This window comes from Sapajus apella, unplaced genomic scaffold (genome assembly GCF_009761245.1).
Source record: "Sapajus apella isolate SASKATOON/1434 unplaced genomic scaffold, GSC_monkey_1.0 scaffold2, whole genome shotgun sequence".
Classification (NCBI taxonomy): Eukaryota; Metazoa; Chordata; class Mammalia; order Primates; family Cebidae; genus Sapajus; species Sapajus apella.
This window is the reverse complement of record NW_022436942.1, coordinates 27,510,471-27,522,387: the sequence shown is the minus strand read 5'-3', so window position 1 is coordinate 27,522,387 and position 11,917 is coordinate 27,510,471. Positions and strand designations below refer to the sequence as shown.

Genomic DNA, 11,917 nt, shown 5'->3' with positions numbered 1-11,917 from the left:
ATTTTATAGATAAGGTAACTGAAGCTTAGAGAAGTTAGATGACTTCCCAAATAAGCCAGTAAATGCAGCAGCCAGAATTCAAACCAGATAGTCTGACTCTAGAACCTATGCTATTAACCATTCCCATCCACCAGTTCATTTGACAGGAAGTACTTCTTATCCGACTGGCCACATATAAGGACAAAGGTACTCAAGTTTAGATAATTCTTATTTTGGATCCCAGCTCTGCCACTTACTAGTTGTTTGACCTTGGGCAAGTTATGTAATCTCTCTGAGAGTCAGTTTCTATCCAATGAAAGGGGATAATAATATCAGGATTAAAATATGCTCAAAAATTTCTAGGATAATGCCGAGTAATCTCTGTTCTCTTTTTTTTTTTTTGAGACAGTTTTGTTCTGTCACCAGGCTGGAGTGCAGTGGCGCGATCTCGGCTCAGTGCAACCTCCGCCTCCTGGGTTCAAGCAGTTCTCCTGACTCAGCCTCCCGAGCAGCTGAGACTATAGGTGTGTGCCACCACACGCAGTCATTTTTGTATTTACCATATTGGCCAGGATAGTCTCTATCTCTTGACCTCATGATCTGCCCACCTCGGCCTCCCAAAGTGCTGGGATTACAGGTGGGAGCCACCGCGCCCAGCATGGTCTCTGTTCTTTTATTTTATATTTTTAAAGTTTTTTTTTTTTTTCAGACAGGGTTTCACCATATTGGTCAGACTGGTCCCAAACTCCTGACCTCAGGTAATCCACCTGCCTTGGCCTCCCAAAGTGCTAGGATTACAGGCGTGAGCCACCGCACCCGGCCATGATCTCTGTTCTTAATATCAGACTTAATATAGAAGGTCAGAGGGAAGAAAACCCCACAGGAACCCTGATGGGAAATCTGTGATCCCATCCCCAGCCTATAATCCCAGCTTCACCCAGAAATAGTCCTGGGAAACCCTGCCAAGCAACCAGGTCCTCTCACCAATCTTCATCTGGAAATTGTTGAAGGAGTGCTCATTGATGTGCTTCATCTGCTCCATGAGCCGCATGGCGTAGTCAGCCAGGGCAGTGATGTGGGAGCGGCCCACCTGATCGTAGGTGCTGGCATTCAGCCCTGAGGCAGCCATGTAGGTGCTACCAATTGTCTTGATCTTTTCCAGCTGCCGGAACTGCTCCTCGCTGATGATCTGAACAACACAAGGGGACCTGGCTGTCAAGGCAAAGACCCTAAACCCAGCCCTGCCCCAACACTCATTTCTTGCCCCGCCTTGGCTCCTTTCCCCATTTCCCTGTCTCAAGAGCCCCCTTCCAGCTGCTGCTATCAGTGTAGGACTGAGGAGCCGGGAAAAACAGGCACCCTAGGAGTCCAGGCAGGACTTGGGCATACAGCTTCAGAAGGTCACTCCAGTAGCTCACTCACAGAACACAGACCCACAGGTGGGATATTAAGCAATTTCTCCAGTCCTTTTGGGATACTGAGTCCCAAGGTGAGCAAGTGACTTCCCTCCAGAATAGTGGAACAGCCATTTCCTGATCTGGGTTTTCAGGATACTACCTCACATTTTGCTTCCATTTTCTGTTTTCAGAGGACCATCTTGCTTGGTTTATCTCATGAAGTTCTGTCCACAGACTACTGCCTTCTTCTTCAATGACACCCACCTGGTACCTATCCTATCCCCCTACAGATCAAGTCCTTCCCCCGCTCCCCAACAAGGATGACACTGCCCCACTAGGGCTGATCCCCCTGCTGCCTCTGACACCTTCATGGGTTCTTGCCTCTGCCTCCACTGTGCCTACCCTTACCCCTAGCCCTGATGCCTCTGAATCCCATCAAATCTCTCTTTCTCTTCCCAGTGCCATTCGCCCCTTCCAATCCTGGCCTTTTCATCCAAAATTCTCTCTACTACCCTGGTCTCCAAGTCCCGCAATTCTCTGCCAGCACCAGCCAACTGGACAAGTACCTCATCAAAGTCAGCGATGATCTCGTTGAGCAGCCGCAGGCACTCGACACCCTCATTGTTTGCCTCCAGCTCCACATAGAACTCAGAGAAGTTGGCAATGGAGGCAAACATAACAGCCACACACTCACACGACTGATAGTAGAGTTCATCATTGCGACGCTCCCGGGCCAGGAAGTGGGCGGCCACGTCCTTGGGCAGAATGTTGTGCAGCAGCCTCCGGTTGTATGCCTGGAGCTCCTCCATCTCCTCCTTCTCTCCTGTTGCCTACAGACACCACACCCATCACCCATTGCCCAACATTCACAAGGGGTGGGTGTGGTGGCCAAGGCTTGGAAGTGGGCATCAGAGGGAATCACGCAGAGGAGGAAAGGCACGGACAGATGAGGCCTAAAGAACAGGCAAAGGGATGAAGGGGGCAGGTACAGAACGGGGCGAGGAGTAAGGGATGGGCACAGAGAAGGCATGGAACCAGGGGGGCCTAGGGGCGCCGTGGGCCTTAGCCAGCTAGCAGGAGATGCATTTTTGGCCTGGCCCAGGCTCTGCCCCTAGGTTCCTCCCCTTCCCCCAAAGGCCCACCCGGTCACCTGCAGTTTCCAGAGGAAGTCCAGGCGAGCAGTCGACTCCACCTGCTGAGCATGCAGATACAGCGCCAGCGCAAACACCAGCAGAATCACAGGGGTCATATATTTGAGGGCCACCCTCCCTGCAGCTGGACTAAGGGTAAGCAGAGACATGCTTGGTGTCCAAGGGAGGCATCTAGGGCCCTACCCTTTGCTGCCTCAGAGCCCTCACTTACCAGTCCAGCCCATCAAAGGTCTCATTGGAAGAAGCCCTGGCAAGAAGATAGAAGAGACAAAGTAATTAGTGCTTCCTGGGTTGCTAGGTGGGCACATGGAAGGGGAGACAGAGACTGCATTTCCTGAGCACATACTGTAAGTCAGGCATTGGGCCAAGGCTTTACTTAATTAATTAACTCATAAAGAGTAGAGGTTAAGAAAACCTCTACTCTTGGCCGGGTACAGTGGCTCACACCTGTAATCCCAGCAATTTGGGAGGCCGAGGCAGGTGGATCACCTGAGGTCAGGAGTTTAAGACCAGTCTGGCCAACATGGTGAAACCCCATCTCTACTAAAAATACAAAAATTAGCTGGGTGTGGTGGTGGGTGCTTGTAATCCCAGCTCCTTGGGAGGCCGAGGCAAGAGAATTGCTTGAACCCAGGATGCGGGTTTGCACCACTGCAGTGAGTTGAGATTGCGCCATTGCACTCCAGCCTGGGCAACAGAGCAAGACTCCGTCTCAAAAAAAAAAAAAAACACCTCTGCTCTTAGAGACTCCTCTACTTACCAGCTATACAACCTGAGATAAGTTGCTTAGCTGTCTAAGCCTCCTTCCTCATCTGTACAACAGGCATCCGATCTAAATAATGCATGTAAAAGGCTTGGCACAGTGCCTGCCATATAGTGAGACTTCCATAAATGTTAGTTACTATAATCTTTACAACTACCCTGTGATTTAGGTGGCATTGCCATTTTGCAGATGAGGAAATTGAGGCTCAGAGAAGCTAACTCACCTGTCTAAGCTCACATAGCTAATGAGCAGCAGAGCAGGGATTCAAACCCAGCAGACTCCAGAGGCATTTTCTACTACAAGAAGCTGCAGTGGCATATCAAAGGAAGGGGGTTTTGCAGAGGAAAAGCTAGTGTGGTATCCCAGGCAAAGCCCTAAGCAGGATCAGAAGCTGTGGTTCCTAGCCAGAGCCCTGCCACCAAGCAGCTGATTTCCCAAGACTGGGGTTCCTTGGTGTAACTATTCGGGGTCACATGCTGGGAGCTCCTCCATCTCCTCCCTTTCCTCCACAGGGGAGTTGAGGCATTCTAAGGGCACAAGGGGCCTGGGCACCAGAGAGGCTCACAGTGACGCAGCAAGGTCAGGGAAGTTCCTGGGGTATTAAAGGACCTGAGAATAAACTCACAAGCCATGGACGCCAAGCAGTAGGTCATAGTTGTCAAAGATGGTGGCTGGGGGACCCAGCAGAAGCAGCACCAAATAGATGAGCCCCAAGACAAAGATCATGGCCAACTTCCCGATGCTGCTGATGTGCAGGAAGACAGAGCTGGCCAAGAGACTCAGCAGCATGTTCCCGATGAAGTACTGGGGGGATGGCAGAGGCAGCATTGGGTGAAGGCAGAGGCCATGGCACCCTGAGCAGGGAGAGTCCTGCACTCTCCTGCCTGACCTAACCTTCCCTCCACACCCCTCAAACCCCCATATCCTCCACCTTCCATGTCCAGCCCCTACACCACACCAGGGCCCCTGGTTGCTCCTAGTGTGAAAGACTCTGGTGAGTTCCTGGGTCCCCATGCCCATCACCAAGCCTGGCACAGAGGGGCCAATGTCTGTGCCAGGACAGCCCCTCCCCACCACCTGAGCAATGCTTGAACACCTCAGGGAAGCTGCAGGTGGGTGCGGTGTCCTCACACAGGGGCACATCCAGGCCCAGAGAGTAATTGAGCTGCTGCAGGTGGCAGGCAGTGATGTCAGCAGGTGTTAAATTCAGCATCTGGGCTGCACAGGTCCGTATTGGGGTGTGGTTACAGGTGAACTGCAAAAGTGGAGGGGTATGTCAGGGTAGCCAAGGAGGTGAAGGGTTGCTAGGGCTATGCCCAGGTACCTTATACCCATGGGCCTTCATTCTCCCTCAGGGATGACAAGAGGTTGGGAGAACAAGGAGGAAGAACTGGAGTTCACCTTCCCCTATTCTGGGAGGGGGCTCCCTGAGGGCAGAAAACATGTCCTATTTCCTTCTGCACCCCCAGTGTCCAGGGCAGTGCTTGACACAGAGCAGAGGTGAGAGAATTCCCACTGGACCCTTACCATGTTGGCAATGGCAGAGGTAAACACAAGCAGGACGGAAAAGATGCCAACTGCAGTGCTGTGTGCCCGCGAGCGGACGATGCTGCGGGACAGACGTTGCAGGGCCTTAGGGAACAGCTAGAGGCATCAAGAGACCAAGAGTTGAAGGTTGTATCAGCCAAGGAGGAAGGCCAACCAGGGATGGGGCCCAGGGGAAGAAGCATGGCCTTCTCCTCCCTCTCCCCAGACCTCCTCCCTGTCTGGAGTCTAGCTTGCCATTCCCAACAGCCTCAGAAGTCCCCCTACGTACAGAACCACAGGAGTACACGGCACAAATCAGCACGGTGATCAGCAGCAGCAGGAAGATGCTGGCATAGATCCCAAGCATCAGGGTGGAGCTGGGGTAGAACAGGGCCAGGAAAATCGTTTAATTTTGGAAGATCTGGGCATTCTTATCCCACCCTCCGGAACAAGCAGGGATGCAGAATCCAGGGATTGTGGGCTCATGTGGGTATTTAGGAAGCTTCTGGGAAGTAGTGGAGAAGAGAGAAGCTAAGAGAGGAAGGGCAGGGCTCTCACTGTGGGAAGACGAGAAGCTGGATGAAGCAGATGAAGCAGAAGACCAACAGGGCACAGGCAACGTAGGCTCCGAAGCGGGGATCCACCTTCCGGGAGTACTGAGGGAGAGGAGGCTGAGTTGGGTGCTGGGCCCTCCCTAAGGAAGGCAGTGACAGCAAGGACAGGGCACTACCAGGGGCCTCAACAGGGAGGAGATGCAGTTGACTCAGCTGACAAAATCCCCACCCTGTTCTGTGGTGGTCCCTTCTCCATCCCCCAGAAACAGGTGAGGGCTGTGCCCTCACCTGTGGTCAGCCATCCCTGCTGCGATCCGCCCCTCCCCCAGCCCTTGTCCTTCTGCCCTGTATCTCCCAAACCTTCTTCTCAAGATCCTCTCTCTGGAAGGTAAGCAGAAACCGCCGCACGTGGTCCTTCCGCAGCTGATCAATGCTGCGGGCATCGATGGCACGACTCAGGAACTCATCCACCTCATCCTCAGGGTTCAGGGCATCTTGGGCACCCCGGCTGAGGACAGGGTACATGGCTTCACCAGGTGCATGGGTATGGCCACGTGAGAAACAATGAAAGGGAAGGTATGGGCAGCACCCAGGGGAGGGAGGGAGAGCCAGGGGTGTGGCCCCTGCTCCCACACCACACACCTAAGTTCAGGGGAAAGGAGGATCTCAGCTCCCCTCAGCCCCATCCCAGGGTACAAGTGCCTTCTCCCTCCTCAGTAACCTGACTTACTTGTCTTTGCTGGAATCATCAATGCCCTGGAGAAAGGGACAGAGTGTGGAGTGAGGTGAAGGGCCAACAACCTTTACCTCTGCAGCTCCTTCCCTTACCCCAACACTGTTCTCAGGGTGTCCCCACCATATCCTCTGGGAGCACTGGGACGCCTGGGATGAAATCCTCCCACAGCCCCAATACCAGAAAGCATACATGGAGATGGCAGCCACAAGAAGAAAGGACAGGGATGGGGTGTTGAAGGAGCCAAGAAAATGAGGCCGTACGACTGACGCTGAGGGTCCCTCACCATCTGGCGGAAGGCCTTGGAGTCCTTGGTCCTGGAGAAGGCGCGATCGGGAACCCAGCGCGGCATCAGCCCTTCCATGGAGTTGGCCCGGGCCCGCTGCAGCTTGGCCAGCATGGCCTTCTCCTCTTTCTGTGCAGGCAGCATGGGTACAGGCTCAGAAGAGGGGCCCAGAGGAGGCCTTGGCCTGCTCTCCCCATTTGTCCCTCTTCCTGCATCCCTGCCCCCAGCCCTGCCCTGGCCCTGACCCGTTTCTGGCTGGCGCCCAGGATGAGGAAAGTCTCAATGTGCTGCTCCTTGAGGTATGCGTTGCGCTCGCCACCACGGCCTGGCTCCACCTCGTAGTCCCCATTCAAGTACTGCAGCGTTGCGCGAGTGATGTGGATGCGGCTGTATGCGGCCAAGAGGGTGAGCCCCTGGTTCTCCCACCATGTTCCCACCCACTACCACCTGGACCCACCCCCACTCACCCAGCCCGGCCTCCTGCCTCCATGTGGTTGGCCAGGGTCACGTCATTAGACCACACATCGAACTGCCATTTTCGCAGGCCAAGGACGCCACAGTGCACGCGTCCGCTGTGGATGCCCACGCGCATGTTCACATTCACACCTGTCACCTCACGTACCAGCCTGGAAGGAGGCACCCCCTGGTCAGCTCCTGGCAGTCTCCCCCTCCCCCAGCGCACAGCCCAGGCCCTTCACTCCCCTCAGGGCCCAGCGGGCAAGGACAGACCCAGATGCAGGGGACGGGAGCACAGCCTTGGTTGGACATGAGTAGAAGGCTGCATGGGGCTCAAGGACAAATGTTAGGACTGTGTTCACCAGCAGGGGCCCAGCAGCATCTTGTGGAACTGAGCTAGGAGAAGAGGAATCACTGTTATTCCCTCTGCCTGCACAGATGGCATTCCTTCTAGCCCAACTCCCCTACTGCCCAGGCTCTCTCCACCCCATCTCGGCTGGCTGGAGCCTAAGGGTGCACATGGGTCTTTGCACAGGTTGGAGAAAGATTCATTCCCCTCCCCAGTGACAGACAGATCTCAAAGACAGAGAAACAGCCAAAACTGAGGAAATCTCCTAGGGTCTTATCAAAAAGTAGGAGCAGTCTGGGGCACGCACAGTTCCAGGAAGCCTGGGAATGGGGCACTGCTTACGAAATGGCCTCGATCATGTCCACCCCCATCTCCACACAGCAGTGGGCATGGTCTGCCCGGGCCTCTGGCAACCCTGACACACAGTAGTAACAGTCCCCCAAGATCTTAATCCTCAGGCAGTGATTTTCCTGAATGGGAAAGAGTTGGAGGGAAAGGTAACCTTTACTCTGTTGCCCACCCAGCCTGCATGGCCCCCCACCCTCGATGCATACTCTCTCTGCCCCCAAATACCCAGTTTCTGCCAGCAAAGCTATGCTCTCACCATGGTCAACACCCAGGCCCAACCCCAAGGCCCAGCACCCTTACCGCAGCCAGCTTGTCAAACCGGGCAAAGAGCTCATTCAGGGTCATGACCAGCTCCTGCGCGGTGCACTGGGATGCCAGGCTGGTGAAGCCCTCAATGTCTGCAAACAGGATGCTGGAGATGACAGCAGAGGATGAAAGACCATGTAGCCTTCAAAGACATCCAGACCTCTGCCCCACCTGGCATCCTCCTACCCTCACCCTACCTGACGTTGTCATGCTTCTGTATGTAGATCTTGTGGAACATCATGTCTTCCTTTTTTGTGTTGATGTCTTCTTTCATCTCCATGGCAACGTGCTGGGGCAATACCGACAGCAGCAGCCGCTCCTAGCCCAGTAGTTCCAATAGGGCATCACTATCCTCTTGGCCTCACATTTCAATCCCTCCTGGTCTCTCCACATTGCCAGAGCCCTCCCAGACTTCTCTGAAGACCTGAGCTTCCCTTCTGGAGTATGGCCTGACATTCCCCCATCAGAGCCCCTCTGACCACCCTCCACTGAGCCCCCAGATGTGCTCCTGTCTACGCCCTCCTCCCCTTGGACAGGACAGAAGCCCAGTATCACAGGGCCTCTGTGACACACAACCCAGGGGAACTGTCACACTGCTCCACAGAGCTGCATAAGGCAGCAGATCCAATCTGCAAGTTATTTGCGGGTAAGGTCGGGGCAGGCCCTGGTCATGGAGAGCAGCCCCACCTGCTGCCGATTCTCATGCTGTAGGTGGAGTCGGGCCTGGATATAACCGCGGGTCTCCTGAAAGGCCTGGCGCTGAGACACCTCTGCTGGGTAATGTGTGCAGATGCCAATGACGTTGGTGCAGAGGAACAGCAGCACATTGGCACTGAGCTGAAGGAGGTGGCAGAGGCAGATGGTGACCATCTCCCCTGCCCACCCCCTAAACACACACACACATTCGCTCAACTTGCTAGGCTCTCTGAGGAACGAAGCCAGGGTCCTGCACCCTGTCTGTTCCCAAGCTATGCCACCCCTGCAATATAGCTCTCCCATTACCCACAGGACCCCAGATCCTAGCTGTCTGCCGGAATCCTTCATGACTAGAAATGAGATTTTTTCACAGCTTCTGGGAGCAGAAGCACCAACTAGGGCCAGGTAAGTCATGGGGCCCAGCCCCAGCACCCTGTATCTCCTGCTCCACAAACACCCCACGCAAAAGACAAACGCTGCCCCTTTTGCAGGTGCTCAACCTTAAGGACAGCACCCAGGAGACCTGAGCTCTACATCCTCCTGTGAGTGACCCAGGACAAGTCACCTCCTTTTTCTTAGGTTTGCTCATCTATAACCCCAAAGAGGAAGAATGAGAAGATCTCTAAAGCCCCTCCCTGGCTTGACATAACTTAGTAACAACAATCGCCATTGTCATTATTATTACCGTAGCTAGTTTGTTGGCTGCCTACCATGTGCAGGATTCTGTGGGTGCCTTCTATACACTGACTAACTCATTTCTGTTTTCTTTTTTTTGTCTGTCACCCAGACTGGAGTGCAGTAGCCCAATCTTGGCTCGCTGCAACCTCTGCCTCCTAATTCAACCAATTCTCTGCCTCAGCCTCCTGAGTAGCTGGGATTACAGCTGGCTGCCACCATGCCTGGCTAATTTTTGTATATTTTTTTAGTAGAGATGAGGTTTCACCATGTTGGCCAGGGTGGTCTCAAACTCCTGATCTCAAGTGATCCTCCTGCCTGGGCCTCCGAAAATGCTAGTATTACAGGCATGAGCCACAATGCCCAGCCCCTAACACATTTCTTAAAACGCTATGAAATAGATAACAATATCCCATTTTAAAGGTAAGGGACTGAGGCACAGAGAAGCCAAGTAACTTGCCCAAGATCACACAGCTGGTAGTGGCTGATGTAAGACTTGAACCCAAGATAATTGGACTCCATATCCTGTGTCCTAACCCTACTATCTAGTGCATTCCATACTGTGTAGTGCATTCCAGGTTTCCAAGCTTCCTACTCACTCTACTGACTCAAGCTCTCAAGCTTAACCTCAGAGCCCAGGCTTGAGAGTCATCAATTCTACTGATACAAAGGATATATCCCCTAACTGGGGATGGGGTCCACCATGCCTGGCCACTCCTCAAGGTATAACTCCCTCCCAACACCTGGCCCTGCCAGGCCCTACGCCTAGGGCCCCCACCCTAGGAATGTTCAGACCCCAATCATTATCAGTGGCACTAGCTAGAGAGCAAGTCTTAGGGAAACTGGACTCTGTTTCTGGAAACTCAGGAATTAACCTGGCGCTTGTGGCCTCACCCCAGAGTTGGATGGGGCAGGGCTCTGGTTTAAGAAGGGAGGGAAACAGCAGTAGCACTTCCTGGAAGCCAGAGGTTCTGGGCTCTGCCTTGAACTAGAACTAGTCCTGCAAATTGAGCAGGTCACTTATTCTTTGGGACCTCAGTTTCCTCTTGGGTAAAATTGAGTAAAATGGCTAACCCCTAGCATTTCCAGCTCTAGCCCTCTGGTATGGCCTCTCAGCTTCCCTTCCCAGTCTAGCTCACAGGCCCGGGATCAACTAGGCTGAGATCCCCACCCAGCAGCAGGGGTGAAGAGGGGGGTACACTATCTCCCTTGGGGGTTTCTAAGAATAGCCCCCAGTAGGGGAAAAGGGAAGGGGGCAAACCAGGCAACTTCCCTTCCTGGCCCCAGGAGCCCAAGAGGAAAATGTGAGTCATGGTGGAGGGAAGGGGAAGGGGGACGAGACTGAAATAACTCTGTACACACATATCCCTATCTGACTGTGAGAAAAAATGGATGCCAGGGGACCAGAGGGGACTCCAAGCTGCTCCTGGGTCACTGGGTGACACTGTACAGTGTATCTAAATGAGTGGGTCGGTAGTAGAAAAAGGCTCCTTCCTGAGTGTGAGCGGGGCTGTATCTGGGAAGGGGCTGTCCAAGCAGACAAAGGAGGCCACAAATCCCACCCGTCTAGAAACCCACAGACTCAATGGGCACAGGGACTGTTTCTCAGCCAAGAGGAGGTTGGGCAGCCCTAGTCCCAAGGACTGGCAAAGGGGCAGCAGTCACTCGCCACTGCTCCGAGAACGTGCCTGTTGAGATCCACTGGGTGAGGCTATAGCCAGGCACTCCTGGGAGATGGGAGGCGGGCACAGTCCTAGCCTTCCTGGGGCTGCACCTCCCCAGTCAGGCACCAAGCCTGGCTCTGGGCACCATGCCAATTGAGAGCAAGGAAGACATGCCCACCCAGCCCAGACCTGGCCACAGAGGAAGGGGGAAAGGAGGCACCACCACTAAGCTCCTTCCCTAGGAGGACAGTCTAGCCATAAAGCCCTGCTTGAGAGCCAGCCTGGGGCTGAATCTTTGGGACAGAAGGACCTGGCCCTTTAAGATGTCTGACAGTGCCCTACGGGCCTGTGCTCCACAAACAAACAGGCTATAAAGTTACTTTTAAAAAGGTATGTTTGAGTCCGGGGCGCGGTGGCTCAAGCCTGTAATCCCAGCACTTTGGGAGGCCGAGGCGGGTGGATCACAAGGTCAAGAGATCGAGACCATCCTGGTCAACATGGTGAAACCCTGTCTCTACTAAAAATACAAAAAATTAGCTGGGCATGGTGGTGCGTGCCTATAATCCCAGCTACTCAGGAGGCTGAGGCAGGAGAATTGCTTGAACCCAGGAGGCGGAGGTTGCGGTGAGCCGAGATCGCACCATTGCACTCCAGCCTGGGTAACAAGAGCGAAACTCCGTCTCAAAAAAAAAAAAAGGTATGTTTGGCCTTTTGGCTGGGTGCAGTGGCTTACACCTATAATCCCAGGACTTTGGGAGGCTGAGGGGGCGAATCACCTGAGGTCAGGAGTTCGAGACCAGCCTGACCAACATAGAGAAACCCTGTCTCTACTAAAAATACAAAATTAGCTGGGCGTGGTGGTGCACACCTGTAATCCCAGCTACTCGTGAGGCTGAGGCAGGAGAATCGTTTGAACTCGGGGGGCAAAAGTTGTGGTGGGCTGAGATTGTACCTTTGCACCCTAGCCTGGGCAACAAGAGCGAAATTCTGTATAAAAAAAAAAAAAATTCATTTGGCTGGGCACAGTGGCTCA

General features: G+C 53.8%; 1 protein-coding gene across 6 annotated transcripts in view; it reads right to left on the bottom strand.

Annotated features, from left to right (window-relative positions):
• Positions 1 to 11,917, bottom strand: part of ADCY6 (adenylate cyclase 6) — a 25,649-nt gene that overhangs the window by 3,315 nt on the left and 10,417 nt on the right. For 3 of the 6 annotated variants that reach the window (XM_032294920.1, XM_032294910.1, XM_032294925.1), the window contains exons 3-21: positions 8,537 to 8,686; positions 8,047 to 8,168; positions 7,844 to 7,955; positions 7,538 to 7,665; positions 7,120 to 7,242; positions 6,858 to 7,016; positions 6,636 to 6,777; positions 6,391 to 6,519; positions 6,102 to 6,127; positions 5,732 to 5,879; positions 5,376 to 5,473; positions 5,107 to 5,194; positions 4,818 to 4,934; positions 4,387 to 4,545; positions 3,916 to 4,094; positions 2,739 to 2,774; positions 2,527 to 2,656; positions 1,943 to 2,206; positions 964 to 1,168 (exon numbers count right to left, since the gene is read on the bottom strand). In XM_032294920.1, the coding sequence (XP_032150811.1) occupies positions 964 to 1,168; positions 1,943 to 2,206; positions 2,527 to 2,656; positions 2,739 to 2,774; positions 3,916 to 4,094; positions 4,387 to 4,545; positions 4,818 to 4,934; positions 5,107 to 5,194; positions 5,376 to 5,473; positions 5,732 to 5,879; positions 6,102 to 6,127; positions 6,391 to 6,519; positions 6,636 to 6,777; positions 6,858 to 7,016; positions 7,120 to 7,242; positions 7,538 to 7,665; positions 7,844 to 7,955; positions 8,047 to 8,168; positions 8,537 to 8,686 (2,515 nt within the window). The other 3 variants (XM_032294935.1, XM_032294941.1, XM_032294945.1) reach the window with 3 other exon arrangements.